We start from the raw sequence: 23,597 nt of genomic DNA, 5'->3' as shown, positions 1-23,597 counted from the left end.
ACATATGTTCAGACTATTCAATTCCAGGTCATTACGTAAGAGAAATGAAAGCTATGTCCACACAGACTTGTATTCAAATGTTCATATCAGTTTTATTGTAATAGCCCAAAACCAGAAACAACACAGATTTTTATCAACACATGAATGGATACACAAATTTGGTACATCTATACAATGAAATACCACCTAGCAGTAAAGAGTAATTAATAGAGATACATGTTAACAGCAAAAATGAATCACGAAATAATTATGCTGAACAAAAGAAGCCAAACAAAATGCAAATGCCTACAGTATGATTCCGTTTATATAAAATCATAGAAAAGGCAAACTAATTTGTAATGACAGAAAACAGATTGCCTGTGGATGGGGGGAAGGGTGTGGGGAGGGAGGGCTGGGTGACAAAGGGGCATAAGGAAACTTTTGGGGTAATGGATATATTCATTATTTTTACTGTAGTGATGGTTTTAAAGGTATATACATATATCAAAACTCATCAAATTGTACACGTTAAACAAGTTCTATTTACTATTTGCTATTACATCTCAATAAAGTCATAAAATATATTTTGGAGACAATGAGAGAAATTTGAAAATGGACTGATAATGAGATACCATATTAGATATCACTTGAGAATCAGGTTGATAATGATAATCCAATTATGGGGGAGAATGTCCTTATTTGTAGGAGATGGATGCTCAAGTATTTGAGTGTAATGGGGTTTTTTTGTATTTTTTTTTTTTTTGTCTTTTCAGGCCCGCACCCACAGCATATGGAGGCTCCCCAGCTAGGGGTTGAATTGGTGCTATAGCTGCCAGGCACAGCCACAGCCACAGCAACGCGGGATCCAAGTTGCGTCTGCGACCTACACCACAGCTCACGGCAACGCTGGATCCTTAACCCACTGAGCAAGGCCAGGGATTGAACCTGCAACCTCATGGATGTTAGTCGGGTTCGTTAACCACTGAGCCACGATGGGAACTGAGTGTGATGTTATAATGTCTATAACCTGCCATCAATTATTCAGGAAAAAATTTACATATACATTGTTGAATCCAGATGAAAGTTATGTGTTCATTGTACAGTTCCTTCAATGTTTCCACGTGATTGAAAAATGACATAATTAAAATGTGGGGAAAATACAATATCGTTACACTGATTTGTTGCATTAGGAAGAGAGACGTTATCTTTATTGTCCTAGAAAGTAAGCCAATCTTTTCTAGAAACATCTCCAAGGAGGGAGACATTCTCTATCTTTACTGTCCTGAAATATAAATAAATCTGAGCACACTGGCTGTTAATGTCAAGACATTAAGAAACAGGGAACTATATCCAATCTCTCGGACTAGAACATGATGCAAGATAGTATAAGAAAAAGAATGTGTATATATATACATATATATAACCCATATATATCTGGGTCACTTTGATGTACAGCAGAAATTAACACAACACTGTAAGTCAACTATACTCTAATTTAAAAATATGGAAATTCCACAAAAAAAGAAACAGGAGATTCATGGAGAATTATCTCTGAACAGGAGGCTAGAGCCAATTGCACACAACCAAAAAGAATAATGATAGGAAATGAATGCAGAGTGCTATGAAATGGATGGAGATGACAAAGACACTTTACATATGCATAACTGATGTCCCTGAAGAAGAGAAGAAACAGATCAGAAAAAAGTTACGCAAAATAAAACTTCCCTGAAATAAAAAGCATCAGGATTGCAACAGCAACTCAGTTAAAATTAGTGTACAAAAATCAAGACTAAGGCGTATGCTTCTAAAGAGCCTCCACTTCAAGCATAAAAAAAGAATCGTGTGGCAGAAATGTCTAAGAAAAAGAGAGAGCAGGTTAATTTCAAGACTTCTCAATGGCACCACACGATGTTATAAGCGCAATGTTCACCAAGTTCTTAGGAAAAGAAAGTGTAACTTTACAATCAGGGTTCAATTGGGGAAGTGGATTTGTGGTGTGTGTTACAGAATAAGGAATTTTTCTTATGAATTAGATCATGCACCATTGGGGGAGTGGCTGAGGAAGTAAAGGTATGCAAGGGGAAGTTGGAAGATTAGAGAAGTCACTAAACCAGCCCTTTTGAAACACTGGCATGGGTGCATAGGTCAGCGCTTGCAAGAAAACCTGAGAAGCACATCCGGCTGCTTATGTGAGACCATGAAGGGGGAGCTGATGGAGAAGCCTGTGAAGAGCTGTTGCCTTTGCAGGCTGTAGCCAGGCATCCAGTGGCAGGCCTGGGGCCACCGTTGGTTAGCAGGGCTGGGAGACAGAAAGGGCTAAACACAGAGTGGAAGAGAGGGAAAATGAAGACCTTCCGAGTATCTCTGGTTCTGTCCTTCCCTGCATCGCATCTCAACCTTTTGGAGCAATGGTTGCTCCTTCACTGTGACTTCCCAAATCTCATGCCATTTCTACTTTTGGCGAACTCTAACCTGGAGTCACAAGGGATTCTTGAAAACGCATTTCTCAGTATAACCTAGACAATAGCCGAGCAATGCAGCCCAATAACCATATATATGTGTGCGTGTGTATATATATACACACGCACACATATATACACACACACATACATATATATACACACATGTATGTATATATATACATTTTTTTCTATTGGAAAAGCTTTGCTTTTGTGGCTGCCCTGTGGCATATGGAGTTCCTGGGCCAAGGATCAGACCCAAGCTGCAGTTTCCATCTACACCACAGCTGCAGCAATGCCAGATCCTTTAATCCACTGTGCCGGGCTGGAGAGAGGACCTGCGTCCTGGTGCCGAAGGGACACTGCCAATCCCATGTGTTACAGCAGGAACTCCTATTGGAAAAGTTTCGAGGTGAAGTAACCTCACATGAGTTCAGAAATTCCTTCAAATCTGCTCAGGTGTTTTGTTTAGTTAAATTCACTTCTAGGAGCTCCCATTGTGGCTCAGCAGGTTAAGAACTGACTAGAATCCATGAGGATCTGGGTTCCATCCTTGGCCTCCCTCAGTGGGTTAAGGATCCGGCGTTGCTGTGAGCTATGCTGTAGGTTGCTGATGTGGTTCAGATCCTGCGTTGCTGTGGCTGTGGTGTAGGCTGGCAGCTGGAGCTCTGACTCGACCCCTAGCCTGGGAAACTCCATATGCTGTGAATGTAGCCCTAAAAAGCAAAAAAAAAAAAAAAAAAAAAAAAAAAAGCAAAAGCAAAAATTCACTTCTAAAATACAGTCACCAAAGTTAATAACGGCCCCCTTGTCACAAAATCCAAGAACCAGTTTTCCATTCACATGTGACCTGACCTCTAGTCTGGACAGTCCCTCCCCTGAGATACTCCTTGGAAAACACTCTGTCCTCTGTGAGCCCCTTGCTTACCTGTTATGTCTTCACCTCTCGGGCTGCTTCTTCCCATTATCCTCTAAGGATGAATCCTTCTTGGCCCGGTCCTCAGATGCTGATAGTAAAAGTCTTGCTCCTAGATTTGCTTTTCTGGTTACTCCATACATTGTCTTTAGGTAGTTGGATGAGACTAAAATACCACAGATAAGCTTGCAAATCCCGCCCAAGCATCGAGAAAGGTAGGGGCAGGCTCAGGAAGTGGGGCATATCTAGTATTCATCAGGAACTTCTCCCCATGCATAGTTTGAAGTGCTTTCTACATATAAGTGCATTAACTTCCTCTTAGGAGTAACTGTGTACCCTCCCCCCAAAGACATGTTGAAATCCTGACCTCCAGAACCTTGGAATATGCACTTATTTGGAAGCAGAGTCTTTACAGAAGTAATCAGGTTAAAATGAGGCCACAAGGGTGGGCCTAATCCAATGTGACTGGTATCCTTATAAAAAAAGAAACAAAGGGAAAATTAGACACAGAGACAGACACGCAGAGGGAACGTGACATGAAGACACACTGGAAGAAAATGGTTGTGGGACTGGCGCGATGCGCCCATAAGCCAAGGAATGCCCGAGACCAACAGAAACTAGGAGAGAGGCATGCAACAATTCCTTCTCCAGCGCCTTCAGAGGAACTGCAGCCCTGCTAAAACTTTGACTTCAAACTCCTGGCCTCGAGAACTCTGAGACCATACATTTCTGTTGTTTTAAGCTGCTCAGTGTGTGGGACTTTATTATAGCAGCCCTAGGAAGTTTCTGTACTTCTCATGCCACACCTATGAGATCGCTATGAATGCAAACATCCTTTACAGCTGAAGAAATCAGGGCAGAGAGGTTAACTAATCTGTCCAAGGTCACGGAGAAGCCAAGAGGTGGAGCCAGGATTGAAACCCTGGCCCACTGGTCCCTGAGCCTCTCTACCTAACCACTCTGCAAAGTGCCTCTTGATGTTTTGAACAGCATCGCTCCTAGTGACAAAAAAGTTGAAACGGGGGGTGTATAAATAAATATTAATATGCAGATGATTGAAAAATTCTTGCATACCCACCCCATGAACTATCATGCAACCATTCAAAAGGGTTACTGTTGAGTAATAAAGCAAGGAGCAGAGATGTCTGTGTGACATGATCCCGTATTTGAAAATCAAGGACAAAAACAATCCTTATATAGGCATGTAACATATGTATGTCTATATATGACCATGAGCACAGATTAAAACAAGAAAGTGCTCAGAGTAGTTAACTTGTATTGGTTATCCATTGGGGATAAACAGTGGAGGAAATTCAGTAAATAATAAATGTATTATGGAGTTCCCGTCGTGGCTCGGCGGAAACGAATCTGACTAGTATCCATGAGGATGCAGGTTGCAGACATGGCTCAGATCTGGCATTGCTGTGGCTTTCGGTGTAGGCCTAGTGGCTACAGCCCCGATTGGACCTCTAGCCTGGGAACCTCCATATGCCACGGGTGTGGCACTAAAAAGATAAAAAATTTTTAAAAATGTATTAAGTTTTTCCTGGGTAACATTCAAAATTTAGTGGCTTAAAAATCTACATTTTCATCCATGGTTCTGTAAGTTGTCTGGGATGGCTGGCAGAGCTTTTCTAGTCTGGGCCAGTATGTTACTAACCTATTATTATGTGACAAATTACCTAAAATTTCGCAGCTCAAAACAACAAACATTTATTATCTCATGGTTTCTGTGGATCAGGAATTCAGCTGAGGCTCAGAAAGGTGCTTCTGCCTCAAGGTTTCTCATGGGGATGCAGTCAGCTGGGCCTATGGTCTCATCAGGAGGCTGGACCAGGAGAATATGCTCCCAAACTCACTCAAGTGGGTCTCTCCATAGGGCTATCTCATGAGAGTGAGAGAGCATCCAAAATGGAAGCCGCAGTCTTTCTATAATCTTGAAAGTGACAATCCCATGACCTCTGCCTCATTCTATTCACTGGAATCAAGCCACTAAATCCAGCCCCAACTAAAGGGAATGGAATGACACAAGGGTATGAATCATGCAGGGTCATCTCAGGGGCTGCTGACCACAGTGAACATGACCATGGTAAGATGGACAGAATGGCTTCATTCACATGTCTAGCAGATAAAATCTAGTTGGTCTAGGGCACCTCAACTGGGATGGCGCATCTCTGCTCCATCACTGCTCTGGAAAGAGCTTATCTCCCATTCTTTTTTTTTTTTTTTTTTTTTTAATGGCGGCACCTGGGGGCAGCCTGAAAGTTCCCAGGCTAGGGGTCGAATTGGAGCTGCAACTGCAGGCCTATACCACAGCCACAGCAACATGGGATCCAAGCCTCATCTGTGACCTATGCTGCAGCTTGTGGCAACACCAGATCCTTAACCCACTAAGTGAGACCAGGGATCGAACCCGAAACCTCACAGAGACCATGCTAGGTTCTCACTGAGCCACAATGGGAACTCCCCATTCTTATAATCAGAAAAAATATAGGTAATCTACAAAATCATAACTTTTCCTGAATTCATCAGAGAGCGAATTTCATGGAGCAACTAACTAGCCTGATACATAACGCAAATGCCTCAAGGAGACAGGAAGTCACCTATGGCAGAGCAGGGAGGGAGGTGGGTCCACCATACCAGCAGTAAGAATTCAGCAAGAATTTCAAATACATTTCTAGGAGTTCCCTTCGTGGCTCAGCGGTTAACGAACCCGACTAGGATCCATGAGGATGCAGGTTTGATCCCTGGCCTTGTTCAGTGGGTTGAGGATCCATTGTTTCCATGAGCTGCGGTGTAGATCGCAGATGCGGCTCGGATCCTGTGTTGCTATGGCTGTGGCGTAGGCCTGCAGCTGTAGCTCTGATTTGACCCCTGGTGTGGGAACCCCCATATGATGTGGGGGCAGCCCTAAAAAGCAAAAAAAAAATTTTTTTTTAAAATACGTTTCTGAAGGCTGAGTATGGGACAGTGTGAGAATATAGGACCTCTGAGAGCTGGAGACCTAAGGGTAGTTGGCCCCCACTTGCAGGTTCTTCTCCATAGACCTCCACTGAATGCTTGCAAGAAGCATGGGGTAGGGTGGGAGACTGGAGAAAGTCTCTGTCAGTGCTGTGGGCCTGCAAGGGGACAGCTGCTGATACAGAAATGACACAGAGCCCTGATGAGATCCTACTCCCTTACAGAACAAAAGCCTGAAGTCCCTGGGGGAAGTGCATCAAAACCTGTTGCCCGCAGAGGAAGGGGAAAGGGAAAAAAACCCTTCCACTCATGGGGGAAGGCCAGGAAACCATGCTAGGCCCAGACCATTAAAGGCCTTATACCAATGGGGAGGGTGGAATCCCTGAAAAAGCTTCACCCTCAAGACCCAGGTATTCAGGGCCTGCCTAAGACTGAGGCTGGCTCAGGCCAACTCCTGCCTCCCCATTCATCAGATCACCACGACTCAGGTAATAATTGACATCTATGATGAAGGGTGGGGCAAGAGTATGAAGAGAGAGCCTAAGACACAGGCACACAGGAAAGGACTGAAGGCAAAGGTGGTGCAGGAATATTGAGAAAAATTGTCTGGACAACCAGTGCCTACCCTAAGCCCAAGGAAACACTAGAGAAATGTGAAGTCATTGGCACACTGCAGGTAAAGAGAACAGCGAAACCTAAACTCAGGCCAAATCCTGACTAGAGGGCCACAAGTCCCCTATGCTAATGACCTGGAAGGAAGGCAGCCGCGTCTATTCCCAGGAATAAATACTCACCCCAGTTTCTATTCTCCTACATATAACATCTGACATTCAGCCAAAAATCTGATGCAAAACAGCACGAGAAAAAAACCTTCACTGTCACGAGACAAAGCAATCAACAGATCCAGACTCCACTGATCCACCTGTTAAAGATGGTGGTGGAAAACGTAACAGGTATGAACAGATGGGGAATTTCAGCAGAGAGATGAAAACTCTAAGATTCAAGGGGAAATACTAGAAATAAAAAGAAAATGTTAACTGAGATGAAGCATGCTTTCAATGGGTTCATCAGTAGACGTGACAGGGCCAGAACAGGGGTTAAAATCAGTGAACTTGAAGACAGTTCACTGGATCAATAGAATTGATCCCAACTGAAACACAAAGAGAAATTGTGATTGAAAGCAGGCATACATATAGGGATGGAGATTCATAGCATTTTCTACCTAACACGGTCTCTCTTCTGCTCATAAATTATTTACATTATCATACCATGCAAAATATGTTCACCCCCCCATTCCAAGACCTCAAAATGTCTATCCCAAGTTATGGCATCAGGCTCAAGTCCAAAATCTTAAGTCTTCTGTATCAGGTTCAGATATGGCTGAGGCTCCTTGGGTACAGTTTCTCAGTTTCTTGATCCAGAGACCTGTGAGCTAAATGAGAAGTTATGTGACCACCTCCCCCAACACACACACACACAAATACAAGAGTGAGATGGGGATAGGATAACTGCAATAGATACTCCCATTCAAAAAGGGGAGGAGCAAGAGGCACATCTCACCCACTGTTCCATAATAATTCCGAAATCCCAACACAGCAAAGGTTGTCAGGTCTCCCTGCTTCAGGGGCAAATCATGTTTCTTGCTTAGGTCACAGTTCTACCTGGGAATGGCTTCCCAATCCATTTTAATACATTGTTCTTGGGTCTTCTCTCTGAGACGGCCTTCTTTTCCCATAAGAAATGGCCCATGTTTGCAGCTGAGCAACCTTCTCAGCTTGCTTCCTGTTCACAGAAGTTAGGGAGTCCAGAGGCCACTTTTCATTTGGGCCTGTTTCACTCCCTTGAAGTCCAACCTGGAGGTAGTTTTGCTACTAAAACTCTATTAAAAATGGTACAGGTTGTCTATGATTCTGGCTTGGATTTACTCCATGTCCCAAAGGCGACATCATCAACAATTCTTTTTCAGACAGGCCCCTCTTGACTTTGAGCAAGGTGTCAGACTACCGGGGAAATATTGCGAAGTTTTTAGAAGTCCTTTAGCTTAGCTGAGCGGGTTTCCCAAACACCAACTTAAATATCTCACACATTTTAACAAAGGGTCTTACAGCCACATCTACAATTTGATCTCTACCTTGGGGCCATTTTTTTCCCACCTTGAGAATATTTTGATGGCTGGAGAGACTGGAAATGTGAAGCAGATATTTTCCAACCCAGCCAAGTTCTGGCTTTTTTTTTTTTTTTTTAAATTTCTTCTGGATTCTGCTTGCAAAATGGAACAGTTATTACTTCATATTTTTCTTTCTGTGTATTATATGCAGCTAAAAGCAGCACACTGATACTTCCAATCTTCTGCTGAAAATTTCCTTAGCCAGATCCGTAAGTTCATTTGGTACATTCTCTGTCTTTCCACAGAGCGTGGTGACTGTTTTGCTATTTTTTTCCTTACTAAACAACATGGACTGCCGTCTTTTTCAGACTTTCTTATGGATTTCCTCATTGTTTTTCCAGTCTCCACCTGAGGCCCAGGCCCAAAGCTAATGCCACATGTCTTATGTTTTGATACAACACCCTCAACAGGCATACACTTTTAGGTATTACTGAGCATTTGCTGTGCAACAGACTACCCCAAAACTTAGTAGCTTAAAGCAAGAGTCATTTTATTTATCTCATTATTCTCCAGGTTGGCTGGGATAAATGGCATGGCTCTTCTGGTGTGGGCTGGTGTGGCTGAGGCTGGAGGTCGAGGAAGGCTCACTTCTAGGTCTGGCATGTGGTCTAAGGGGCCTCTGCTGGGCTGGATCATCTCTGCTCCACGTGGTTTCTCATCCCCCAGTAATCTGAGCCTCTTCAAATGAAGGTCTCAGAATTCCAAAGAGCAGCAAGAGAGGGTAAGCCTCAAGGTAGGCTTTTCACACTTCTCCAGCATCTTCTCGAATTTCTTTGCTAATGTATGTTGGCCAAAGCAAGTCACATGGCCAAGCTCAGAGTCAAGGAGTAGAGAGAGAGCTCCACTTCTTAATAAGAGAAACAACAGAGTAATATTACACAGGGGTGTGCATAAGGGGATGGGAGAGATCTGTGGCTGTTTTGCATTGTACCACAATGAAAGAAGATAAAAATATGTCATGGAACCTAGTATAAATGACAGGATTATACTTATGCATTCGTGTAAAATTATATATGCAGATATGTGTATATATAAAACAATAATGACCTTGAAACTGTGGATTCACATAAGTGAAATATTCAGTTGGAAACATATTTGATAGACATAATTACATTAACTCCAAAAAAAGAATTTCAATTCAGTGATTCCTCCCATTGTGCAATGGGTTTGACTACAAACAGAGCAAGTCTTGCACATCAAATATATCATTTTGTGGTTCTGCCTTTTGCTTTGTTGTCACTTTAAAACGCTTACTATAACACAGTGAACCTTACTGTCATTTATATAATTTTGCATGCTCAATCTATAAAGCATTTGGTAACAACTTGCTTTATAATACTTTCTACAGGAAGGCTTTTCCTAATGCATCAAACTGACAGCATTTTTCCCAGTATGAATTCTATTATATTTTGTGAGGCCATCCAAACATGGAAATTTCCCTTCATTCAATGCATTCATAGAGGGTCTCTTCTGAATAATTTTTCTCATCTCAGGTGAAAGAGCCTAATGAATGCTTTGTATTATGCAATGTACTCATATAGGATCTGTCTTGGTTGAATTTTATAATACACAGAAATCTGATTTCTATGATAAGGCTTTCTCATTTTTAAGAAGCAGGATAACTTTCATGTATGAATATTGCGATGCATACTCAGAACTGATTTCTGAGTGAAGCCCTTTCCACAGTCACTACACTTATAGGGTTTATCTCCAGTATGAATTGTCTGATGCTTATTGAAATTTGACCTGTCAGTGAAGGCTTTCCCACATTCTGCACATATATATGGTTTCTCTCCTGTGTGAATTCGCTGATGTACTTTGAGATGGGGTTTCTTGGAGAAGGATTTCTCACAGTCAGAGCACTTATAAGGCTTCTCTGTAGTATGAATTCTCTGATGTGTAATTAACTCTGACTTCTGGATGAAGGCCCTTCCACAATCAGCACAAACATAGGGTTTCTCTCCAGTATGAATCGTCTGATGTTTATTGAAATTTGACCTGTCTGTGAAGGCCTTCCCACATTCAGCACATATATAGGACTTCTCTCCGGTGTGAGATTTCTGGTGAGTATTGAGATTTGATCTGTTGGTGAAGGCCTTCCCACAGTCGGTACATATATAGGGTTTCTCTCCTGTGTGAATTCGCTTATGCATCTGGAGTTGTGACTTAGATGGGAAAGACTTCCCACAGTCACTGCATTCATAAGGCTTCTCTCCAGTATGAATTCTTTGATGTGCAATCAAGTGTGCCTTTTGGATGAAGGCCTGCCCACACTCAGTACATATGTAGGATCTCTCTCCTGTATGAATTCTCTGATGCATTCTGAGTGTTGACTTTTGCGTAAAGGCCTTCCCACACTCACTGCACTTGTGGTGTCTTTCTCCAGTATGAATTTTCTGGTGCACATTGAGGGCTGAGTTCAGGGAGAAGCCTTTCCCACATTCACTGCATTCATAAAGTTTTTCTCCAGTATGGGTTGTCTGATGCCTAAGTAGAGATGATACTTGGAAAAATGATTTTCCACATTCACTACATTTATAGGGTTTTTCTCTAGTATGAATTTTCTCATGCATAATTAATTCTGAATTCTGGATGAATGCCTTCCCACATTCAGAACATATATATAGTTTTTCATCTCTATGAACTCTCAAATAAATACTGAGTAGTGGCTTCTGTGTAAAAACATTTACACATTTACTAAGTTCATGAGGTTTTTCCATAGTATGGATTCTTTGAGATGCAAAGAGGTGTGACCTTTGGGTGAAGATCTTCCCAAATTCAGTACACATATTTGATTTCTCCCCAACGGGAAATTTCAGATTGTGACTGAGTGCTTGTTTGAGGCTGAAGACTTTTCCACACTGATTGCTGTCACAGAATTTCACTGCTGTCTGTGTATTTTCATGGTTAGTAAAAGAGGAACTCTGGGTGAAAACTTGATCATGTCCAATAATTTTATCAAAGTTCTTTGTTGCATTGCTTTTACTATGAATTTGTAAGTCTAAATTATGCTTTAAATTCTTTCCAAATGAGTCACGTTTATGGAGTCTTTTCTGTGAAGGAATACAATTTGGGCCTGGATGAACAAATTTTCCACTGTCTTTATACTCATAATCCCACTCTGTGTTCAATATTTTCTTATTAATGAAAGCAGTATGACCCAGAGGCTTGTTCTGTTTTTCCTGATAGCTTTTTATCTGTTCAGTATCTTGCCACAGCTCTTCTAAAATGGAATACAATGAATCATCTCTTGTATCTTCACCCTCTACTTCACTATGAAATGAAACCTTTCCAGAAATTCTTTTTTGTGAGGTTTTAATCCCAAACTTTCCATCTAAAAAGAGAAAAAAAAGTAGAATTGACACAAAGAATAAATAGCAGAAGACTAAAAGATACACATAAGCTACTCCAAACCGAACACATGGAAGCCAGTAAATTTGTTGTTGTTGATGATGATGATGACAGTAATAACATAAAAATATATACAGTGCTTTATTATGTGCCAAGCTCTTATATGACACTTATTATGTTCCAGGCATTGCTCTAAAAAATATATACATATGAACTCATATAGTCCTTTCAAAAGTCCTATGAAGTATTTTCTGTTATCCACTTATTGTAGATAAGGAAAGTGAATTTCATAATAATTATATATATAATATATATTTATATATATTTATTCAGAATATATATATATTTAAATATATATACATTTATTCATATATATATTTAAATATATATATTTATTTATTCAGAACTGGAGATTGGAGTTCAACATAAGCAATTTAGCTCTACTTTGGTAGGGGATATCAAGTAGGGTGGACTGAAGATTAAACAGACAAGAATATTATGGGGAAATATCTGTGGAGAGCCTAGGCTTTAAGGGGGGTGACCCAGAGTCCAAGTCCTCATTAGCTTTCAATTCTAAATCTTCACTAATCTCACTGCTTCTTGCTTATTAGCAACGAAACCAAATTAATGTGATTTAAAAAACAATTAAATTTGCTAAGAGAGTAGATCCTAAAAGTACTCAGTACAGGAAAAACATTTCCTTTTTCTTTTTTATATCTATATGATACAGATGTTAGCTAAACTTACTGTGACAATCATTTCACAATATATATAGGTCAAGTCATTATGTGGTACATCTTAAACTAATACAATGCTTTATGTCAATTATATCTGAATAAAACAGAAAACACTGATTTATTCAGGCTGATAAGAAAAATATTGTGGTCATAGCCACCTTGACCTATACAAACAATAACTGGATGTCTCTACTCCAACCCTCCATCCAGGTCTAATGGTTTCCTTGGAACTAAAATTATATATATTTGACAAGATATACAAAATCAGAGATATGACAAGCCATCTATGGTAGTCTGAAAGCTGTCTACCAGAATCTGTTTCACCATTCTTTTGCATTAAGAGGGTAGTATCCAGGCATACGGCTGCCCAGTCATATAACATTTCTCAGCCTCCTTTGAAAATTAGTGTGGCCATGTGACAATGTTCTCAATGGAATGTGAGAGAAAATGATGGGTGCTGCTTTCAAACCAGAGCATTGAAACAGTAGGCATGGTTTCTCTATAGCCTCTTCTACCTTCTTGCCTACTAAAACCTGGACTTGGCAGCAACACAGATTCAAACATGCAGATGCTACAAAGAATCCAAGTGATGGTGGAGTTGGGTATTGGAAGGAAATTGCATTCATGAATAAGTATGAACAACTAGGTTTTCCAATGGCCTGTGATATTAGAGACTGTATATAAGAGAGAAACAAAATTTTATATTTAAGTCGCTGTATCTAATGATCTCTTTATAACTGTGAATTAGCTTTAACACAATTAATACGCAATTCTTGCCCAGAGTGGGAATCACCAGTGTTTCCATTACCATTATAGTGCATGAGACATATTACATTCACAATAAAAATGTTAAAATGGAAAAATTATATCCTATCTCATCAGTAAGAGCTTTTAGATACTAATAATGCTCTGAGTCATGAAATCCAGTTTTCCCATGTTAGTTTGATACTGTACTCTGGACACACATGTCCCATACAAAATCTCCTCTTATTCTTTTTTTTTTTTCAGGGCTGCACCTGTGGCATATGGAAGTTCCCAAGCTTGGGGTCAAACTGAAGCTGCAGCTGCCAGTCTACACCACAGGTGCAGCAACACCAGACCCTAGCTGCATCTGCAACTTACGCTACAGCTTGTGGCAATGCTGGATCTTTAACTGCTGAGTGAGGCCAGGGATTGAACTCCCATTCTCATGGAACCCACTGAGCCACAATGAGAACTCTTTATCCCCTTATTCTTTTTTTTGGGGGGGAGGGTCTTTTTATAGGGCTACACCTGTGGCATATGGAGGATCCCAGGTCTAACTGGAGCTGTTACTGCTGGCCTAAGCCAGAGCCACAGCAACGCCAGATCCAAGCCGCGTCTGTGACCTACACCACAGCTCACAGCAACACTTGATCCTTAGCCCACTGAGCGAGGCCAAGGATCGAACCTGCAACCTCACGGTTCCTACTTGGATTCGTTAACCACTGTGCCATGACAGGAACTCCCTCTTATTAAATTGCATTTTATTCTCACACATTTGGCTTTAATTTATTTGGTAGCTGTTAAGCCCTGGATTCCTAGGCTTGGTTTTAACAGTGGTTTTGCTTTTCACTTTATTTAACACTGAAATATGTATAAAAAGTATAACTTAAAAATAAAACTAAACCCTTGCTGTACTGGACAATATTTAGAACACCAGCACCACTATTCATTGTAAAATTTTTTCTCCTGCAATAAAAAGCTTCTCTATACTTTCCTGAGCCCATAGATTCAATGAACAATATACAAATGGTGAGTCATGGGTCTAGAAAGAGCTGCGCATTCAAGCTGTCGTTCTCTTTGCCACTCAAAAAAAAAAAAAAAGCCTCACAAAAGTCAGGTTTATTCCCAAATAAAAGGACATGTTCATATCCTCTTCTTCCATTTAGCCTGCTTAGCATCTTCTTTTGTGCCGTTTAAAAATGTACTGCGGAATATTATTCAGCCATAAAAAAGAATGAAATAATGCCATTTGCAGAAACATGGATGGACTTAGATATTATCATACTGAGTGAAGTAAGTCAGACAAAGACAAACATCATATAATATCACTTATATGTGGAATCAAATAAAAATGATACAGAAGAACTTATAAAACAGAAACAAACTCACAGATTTCAAAAGAAATCTTATGGTTACCACAGGGGAAACCATGGCGGGGTGGGGGGGGAGAAGAATTGGGAGGATGGGAATAACATACACACACAGTACTTTCCAATTACAATTAACGTTCCGTTGAATTCCTCTCAGCAGAATTTTAAAAATTCCCCCTGAAATAGAGCAAAAACTTATATACTTATTCCCCACAAATTTGATTATTTAATACTGGCATTTTCTTTGTGCTTCACATTTGAATAGTGAAAATAAGATACAGGTTCTTATTTTCAGGGACTTTCAAAATTATGATGGGCATAAGCATCTGAGGGAGGGGGGAACAGAAATGGGAAGAGCAATAACTTTGGAGTAGGTAAGGGTCATTTCATGGACTAGATGATAATCCAAATGAAACAAAGTAAAAGTGTCTACTGCCTGGATAGGCAGAGCACAAAACAATAAAGAACCTAGATGGAGAGACAAACTTCATATTTGACAGGTATTAAAGCTTTTTTTTAGGAGGGGGGTTGTAATTGCAGCATATGGAAGTCCCCAGGCTGGGGTAAAATCAGAGCTGCAGGAGTTCCCGCCGTGGCGCAGTGGTTAACGAATCCAACTAGGAACCATGAGGTTGCGGGTTCGGTCCCTGCCCTTGCTCAGTGGGTTAACGATCCGGCGTTGCCGTGAGCTGTGGTGTAGGTTGCAGACGCGGCTCGGATCCCGAGTTGCTGTGGCTCTGGCGTAGGCTAGTGGCTACAGCTCTGATTCGACCCCTAGCCTGGGAACCTCCATATGCCTCTGGAGCGGCCCAAAGAAATAGCAAAAAGACCAAAAAAAAAAAAATCAGAGCTGCAGATGCTGGTCTATGCCACAGCCACAGCAACACGGGATATGAGCCACATCTGTGACCCACACCACAGTTCACGCCAATGCCAGATACTTAACCCACTGAGCGACACCAGGGATTGAACCAGCATCCTCATGAATACTAGTTAGATTCACTACCACTGAGCCACAATGGGAACTCCCTTGGTAGGTATTAAAGACAAGGTAAAAATTTGAGGGAAACATGAATTAAGGAAATTGCACAGATACAACTTTGACTGGAAATAAATGGCCATGTTGTAAGTGGCACTGAGATGAGCTACTGGACATGTGGAATAATTGTAAGTTTACTTCATAAAGCTGATGGTAAAAATAAATGCAGTGTCCCAGGTAGTAAAATATTTTGGTGGAATTTAAGATGAACCAGAAACAATAATGGAATCTGCAAATATTAGGAGCAGAATAATCCAAGCAGAAGAAAATATAGACTTGCTTTTGGGTGATGCTACTAGGATTTAAGATGAGAGGAAATATAAACAGTATTCTCTTTCCTTTTCTTTTCTTTTTTGTCTTTTTTTAGGGCTGCACACATGGCACATGGAGGTTCCCAGGCTAGGGGTTGAATCAGAGCTGCAGCTGCCAGCCTATGCCACAGCCATAGCAACACCAAATCCGAGCTGGAACCTACACCACAGCTCAGGACAACACTGGATCCTTAATCCACTAAACAAGGCCAGGGATCGAACCCACATCCTTAAGGATACTAGTCAGATTACTTTCCACTGAGGCACAATGGGAACTCCTGATAGTATTGTTTTAAAAAGAAAAAAAAAGGAATTGCAGAGTAATTAGTAGGAGAAGATAACTAAGATGGAAGAAACAAGATACAGCAGAATCTGACAAAATTTGGAATTTTGAGGATTCCTAATTTGGACAATGATGATGTGAGTTCCTCACATACTAAGTAAGGGTGAATAAAGTAAAATATTCTATGGGAATTGCCTAATATGCAGATAAGTGTGCCACTGAAGCCCAGTTATTATATAGCAACCAGTGATGTCAATATGGAAGTCATCAGAATACAAATAAAAAGCTTGTGTTCACTGGTCAGAATGACCATCATTAAAAAGTCTACAAATAACAAACACTGGAGAGAGTGTGGAGAAAAGGGAACCCTCCTACACTATTGGTGGGAATGTAAACTGGTGCAGCCACTATGGAGAACAGTATGGAGGTACCTCAGAAAACTGAATATAGAACTACCAGATGATCCAGCAATCCCACTCCTGGGCATATATCCAGAGAAAACTCTAATTAAAAAAGACACATGGAGTTCCCATCGTGGCTCAGTGGTTAACAAATCCGACTAGGAACCATGAGGTTGCGGGTTCGGTCCCTGCCCTTGCTCAGTGGGTTAACGATCCGGTGTTGCCGTGAGCTGTGGTGTAGGTTGCAGACTCGGCTCGGATCCTGCGTTGCTGTGGCCCTGGCATAGGCTGGCAGCTATAGCTCTGATTAGACCCCTAGCCTGGGAACCTCCATATGCCGCGGTAGCGGCCCAAGAAATAGCAAAAAAGACAAAAAAAAAAAAAAAAAAGGACACATGCACCCCAGTGTTCACAGCAGCACTATTTACAATTGCCAAGACATGGAAACAATCTAAATGTCCATCAACAGATGAATGGAAAAAGAAGATGTGATACACAAACACACACACACACACAAAATGGAATGTTACTCAGCCATTGAAAAGAATGAAAAAACACCATTTTCAGAAACATGGATGGACCTAGAGATTATCATATTAAGCAAAGCAAGTCAGAAAGAGAAAGACAAATACACCATATGACATCACCTATATGTGGAGTCTAAAATACAACACAAATCAACATATCTACAAAACAAAAACAAACTCACAGACATGGAGAATAGACTTGTAGTTTCCAAGGGGGAGGGTGTTGGGGGGAGGGAAGGATTGGGAGTTTGAGATTAGCAGAGGCTATTATACATAGACCGGATAAACAATAAGGTCCTATTGTATAACACAGGGAACTATATTCAATATCCTGTGATAAACCATAAGGGAAAAGAATATGCACTATATATACACACATATACATACACACACACACATACACATATAACTTTGCTATGCAGCAGAAATTAACACAACATTGTAAATCAATATAAGTTTTTTAAAAACTTAATTGTCCAAATATGTGTGGGTCTTTTTTGGTCTCTCTTTTGTTCCATTTATATATTTGTTCGTCCTTAGAGTAATACAACACTGTCTGGATTACTATAGCTTTATAGTAAATGTGAACATTAGATAGTATAAATCGTGCTTTTTCGTCTTTCTCAAGACTGGCTCTTCTAGGTCCTTTACATGTCTATATAAACTTCAAAATCTCCTTGTCGGTTTTTGCCCCCTATAATTACAAATAATTGAACAAGTAGAATACAATTCAATAAAGCAACAGATCTTGACAACACACAACCAACTTGATTTAAATATATGTGACATATATATGTATGCATATATATATATATATATATTACAAAATACTCATCAACAGTCAAATATATTCTTTTCTCAGACAACAGGTTAGACAACATAAAGGAAATAGACAAATTCCTTAAAAAATACAACTTATTACATCTGACAATCTGAACAGCCATATGTGTATTAAAGAAACTGAATTTATTACTGCAACTTTCTCATCAAGAAAATTCCAGGCCTAATGGTTTCACTGGTGAATTCTATGAAACAGTAAAAAAAGAAATAGCAGTCTTACACAAACTATTTCAGATAATAGAGAGAGAACACTTCACAGCTCATTACTTTTTTGTGTATCCAGCATAACTCTAATACCAAAACCTGACAAAGATACTGCAAATAAAGAAAAAACTTCAAAGCAGTATCACTCATGAAAAATGCAAATATTTTAAAAATATTAGTAAATAGAATCCAACAATATATAGTAAGAGTAATAAATCATAATCAACTAGTATTTACCTCAAAAATGCAAAGTCAATTCAACATTTGAAAATCAATAATAAATTTACATAAAAATAAAAGCAGCTGAGGATCAAGATGGCGGAGGAGTAAGACATTGTGCTCACCTTCTCCCACGAACACATCAAAAAAACACATCTACATGTAGAACGATTCGCACAGAACATCTACTGAGCGCTGGCAGAAGAACTTAAACCCCCCAAAAGGGCAAGAAACGTTTGATGTAAGTGGATAGAACAAAAGAAAAAAAGAAAAAAGAGAGAGAGAGAAAAAGAATCAGGACGGGACCAGCATTCTTGAGAGGGAGCTGTGAAGGAGAAAAGGAACCCGAACCCTGGGAAGACACCTAACTGACGAAAGATCAGTTAAGACAGAGGGACCTCAAAGTCGCCGAGAAAAGTGCAACAGCTGGACTGAGAAGGGCAAAGCAGAGTGAGAGATGCTCAGATCATCTGCACCACTTCCCTGGACACTACAGCCTGACACACTCAGGCAGGGACTGGGCGCTGAGATTCGGGCTCCAGATGTCAGTTCCGGGGAGAAGACTAGGATTGGCTGTGTGGAGATAGCCTAAGGGGCTAAGGAGTGGTGTGCCATGGGCTGGGGAGTGGAAAACCACAGCCAAGGAAACCCAAGAGGAGGTCTGGGCCCACAGGAGAAGCAAGGCACCACTGTTGTGGTGGGCGTGAATGGGGGGCGGGGCCAGACCGCCATAGGAATCTTCCTGTGCATATGTGGGTTCTCAGAAGGTAGGGAGCCTCTGGTGCAGGCTTTGGGTGGGGAGAGGCCATTTGCTCAGGCTACGGGAGATCAGGAACTTCTGTGGGCTATGGGTGGCTGGGCACCTCTTGTATGAGCTAAGGGCAGTGGGGGGCTAAGCATGATATGGCGCCTCTTACATGATCTATAGGCAGAAGGCACAAACCACAGCAGTCATCTCAGAAACCAGAGGGAGGCATGGCCTGCCACCACTAGGTTCTGTGAACAGGCTCCACCTGCGGCCCCATTTACCTCAGAGGTTGGCAAAAAAGAGGACACTGCAACTGAGCAACACCTGTTGTTGCTCTTGCTCCCTTAGGAATACACCCACCCTGCTGCTGCCACTGCCAAACGCTCTGGGCAGTGCCCACAATGCCTGACCACTGTCACTTCCCAGGACCCTGCAACTAGGAGCAGCCTGTGCAGCACCTCCTGCATGGGCTAAGTGGGATGGGGTGCTTTTGTATGGTCTACAGGTGGCAGGGGCAAACCATGACAGTTATCTCTGACTCCAGAGGTGGGCATAACCTGCCACCACTACGGGGTCTGTGAACAGGCACCACTTGCAGCCCCAATTCCCTCAGAGGGCACCACAGAGGAGGGCACTACAGAGGAGGGCACTGTGACTGAACACCACCAGTTGTTGCTCTCACTCCCCTGGGAACTCACACACCCTGCTGCTGCCACTGTCAAATGCTCTGGGCACCTTCTTCATCTGCTGAAGGCTCATTACCACTTCCCTGGGCCCTGCAACTAGGAGTAGCCTGCACCACATCCCTGCAGGTCCTTGCTACTGACAAGAACCAAACAACCAGGCACTGACTACTAGCTCTACCCATTGTCTCCTTCTCCCTGGAAACACAGTCAGCACCCTGGGGATAGCACCATGTTCACAACGAAGAAAGAGACAGCAAATATCCAAACTCCCACACCAAAAATAAATAGTAACCCCCCACAAAACACACAGGGGCACTCTTGCATAGAAGTAGCCCTGCAAAACTACAGTTTGGTTTCCCTAAATTCAAAGAGAAAACTATAAGCAAGATAAAGAAGCTCAGGAACCATTCCCAGTTAAAAGAACAGGAGAATTCACCTAAAGCTGCAAACAATGAAACAGACCTCTGCAGTCTAACAGACACTGAGTTTAAAAGGGAGATGGTGAAAATACTGAAGGAATTAAGGGTGAATATGAAGGAATTAAGAGCAGATAAAAACAGTAATACATATTACTTTAGAAAGGAACTAGAAAATATAAGGAGGAACCAAGAAAAATTAGAAAATTCATCTGCAGAGACACAAACTGAGCTAAAGGCACTAAAGAGTACAATGAATAATGCAGAGGAATGAATTAGTGACATGGAAGACAGAATGATGGAAATCACCCAGTCAGGACAGCAGACAGAAAACCAAATGAAAAACATGAAAGCAATATAGGAGACCTATGGGATAATATACAGCAGCCCAATCTATGCATAATAGGAATTCCAGAAGGAGAAGAAAAAGAAAAGGGGATTGAAAATATATTTGAAGAAATTACGGCTGAAAACTTTCCAAATCTAAAGAAAACAGATCTCAAGATACAGGAAGCACAGAGGGCCAAAAACAAGCTGAATCCAAACAGGCCCACGCCAAGACATATTATAATAAAAATGGCAAACTTTAAAGATAAAGAGACGATTCTAAAGGCTGCAAGAGAAACACAAAGTGTTAATTATAAGGGAACCCCCATAAGCCTATCAGCTGATTTCTCTACAGAAACACTACACACCAGAAGAGAGTGGCAAGACATATTCAAAGTTCTAAAAGGGAAAAATTTGCAGCCTAGAATATCTGCAGCAAGGATATCATTTAAAATAGAAGGAGAAATAAAGAATTTCTCCAACAAACAAAAGCTAAGAGAGTACAGCAATACTAAACCCATTCTAAAAGAACTACTGAAAAGGCTTCTCTAAATAAAAAAGAAGTAAGAAGAAATAGGATGGAGGTAATCACAATTGGAAAACAATCACTTAAATAAGCCAGTATACAGATCTAAAAGGGGGAAAAATCTACTGTAAAAGTGATGATAAACACAAGGAATAACAAAAGGATAAACATGAAGATGTTAAAAAAAGGATTTCAAAATCATAGAATGTTGGGAAGGAAAGTAAGAAAATCTAGACTCTTTTTTTAAATAAAGTGTTTAAGCCTATATGACTATCAGGCTAAAGCAAACAGATACAGAATGGGTTAACAAACTTAAAAAAAGGGCAACCACAAATCAAAACCAAACAATACATTAGCAAAAACTAAGAAGAAAAGTATAAAACAAGCATAAAATAAATGTAAAGCATCCAACCACAAAAAGAAAGGAACAAAGGAGAAACATACAATCAACTGGAAAACAAGGTTTAAAATGGCAATAAATACATATCTATCAATAATCACCTTAAAGGTCAATGGACTGAATGCTCCAATCAAAGGACACAGAGTGGCAGATTGGATAAAAAAGCAAAAGCCTACAAGATGCTGTCTACAAGAGACTCACCTTAGGACAAAGGACACCTATGATTAAAAGTGGGGGGATGGGAAAAGATATTTCATGCTGATGGACAAGACGGGAAGGCAGAAGTTGCAATACTCATATCAAATAAAATAAACATTAAAATGATGGCCATAAAGAAAGATAAAGAAGGAGTTCCCATCGTGGCTCAGCAGTTAACTATCCCGACTAGGATCCATGAGGATGTGGGTTCAATCCCTGGCCTCACTTGGTGGGTTGGGGATCCGCCATTACTGTGAGCTGCAGTGTAGGTTGCAGATGCAGCTTGGATCAGGTATTGTTGTGGCTGTGGTGCAGGTCAGCAGCTGTAGCTCTGATTAGATCCCTAGCCTGGGACCTTCCATATGCTGCAGGTGTGGCCCTAAAAAGAAAAAAAAAGAAAAAAAGGAAAGACAAAGAAGGACACTATTTAATGATAAAAGGATCCTTTCAAGAAGAGGATAATACAATCATCAATATATATGCCCCTAATAAAGGAGCACCCAGATACAGAGAACAAATACGAAGAGACATATAAAAGGAGAAATTGATGGGAATATAATCATAGTAGGAGACTTTAACACCCCACTCATATCAATGGACAGATCCTCTAGATAGGAATTCAATAAGGCAACAGAGATCCTAAATGACAATGTAGAAAAGTTCGACTTCATTGACATTTCCAGGACATTATAACCAAAAAAATCAGAATATACATTCTTCTCAAGGGCACATGGAACATTCTCAAGGATTGAACACATACTGGGGCACAAAACTAACCTCAAAAATTTTAAGAGTACAGAAAATTATTTCAAGTATCTTCTCTGACCACAATGGCATGAAACTAGAAATCAACCACAGGAAAAGAAATGATGAAAAATTGACAATATGGAGACTAAAGAACATGCTACTGAAAAACCAATGGGTCAATGAGGAAATCAAAAAGGAAATTAAAAAACACCTCAAGATAGTCTCCTAAAGCAAAAGAAATAAAAGCAAAAATAAACCAATGGAACCTAATCAAACTGACAAGCTTTTACACAGCAAGGGAAACCAAAAAGAAAACAAAAAGACAACTTACAGAATGGGAGAAAATAGTTTCAAATGATGCCACTGACAAGGGCTTAATCTCTAAAATATACAAACAACTTATACAACTCAACAGCAAAAAAACCAACATCCTAGTTGAAAAATGGGCAAAAGACCTGAATAGACATTTCTCCAAGGAAGATATACAGATGGCCAACAAGCACATGAAAAAATGCTCAACATCCCTGATTATTAGAGAAATGCAAATCAAAACTACTATGAGGTACCACCTCTCACCAGGCAGAATGGCCATCATTAAGAAGTCCACAAATAACAAGTGCTGGAGGGGTTGTGGAGAAAAGGGAACCCTCCTACACTGTTGGTGGGAATGTAAGCTGGTACAACCACTATGGAGAACACTATGGAGGTACCTTAGAGAACTATACATAGAACTACCATATGACCCAGCAATCCCACTCTTGGGCATATATACAGACAAACCTTCCTTGAAAAAGAAACATGCACCTGTATGTTCATTGCAGCCAAGACATGGAAACAAATGTCCATCCACAGATGAATGGATTAAGAATATGTAGTACATATACATAGTGGAATACTACTCAGCCATAAAAAGAACAAAATATTCCCATTTGCAGCAACATGGATGGAACTAGAGACTCTCATACTAAGTGAAGTCAGGAGAAAGACAATTACTATATGATATCACTTATATCTAGAATCTAATATATGGCACAAATGAAC

General features: G+C 40.7%; 1 protein-coding gene across 7 annotated transcripts in view; it reads right to left on the bottom strand.

Moving 5' to 3' along the window:
• Nucleotides 68-23,597, bottom strand: part of ZNF81 (zinc finger protein 81) — a 125,644-nt gene continuing 102,114 nt past the window's right edge. For all 7 annotated transcript variants that reach the window (XM_021080390.1, XM_021080389.1, XM_021080394.1 and 4 more), the window contains one exon: nucleotides 68-11,816. In XM_021080390.1, coding sequence (XP_020936049.1) covers nucleotides 10,108-11,816 — 1,709 coding nt within the window. In that variant the 3' untranslated portion in view covers nucleotides 68-10,107. The remainder of the gene's footprint in view (nucleotides 11,817-23,597) is intronic.

The sequence above is a fragment of the Sus scrofa genome, chromosome X (genome assembly GCF_000003025.6).
Source record: "Sus scrofa isolate TJ Tabasco breed Duroc chromosome X, Sscrofa11.1, whole genome shotgun sequence".
NCBI classification, from domain to species: Eukaryota; Metazoa; Chordata; class Mammalia; order Artiodactyla; family Suidae; genus Sus; species Sus scrofa.
The sequence above is the reverse complement of the archived record's forward strand: the minus strand, read 5'-3'. Positions and strand labels throughout refer to the sequence as shown.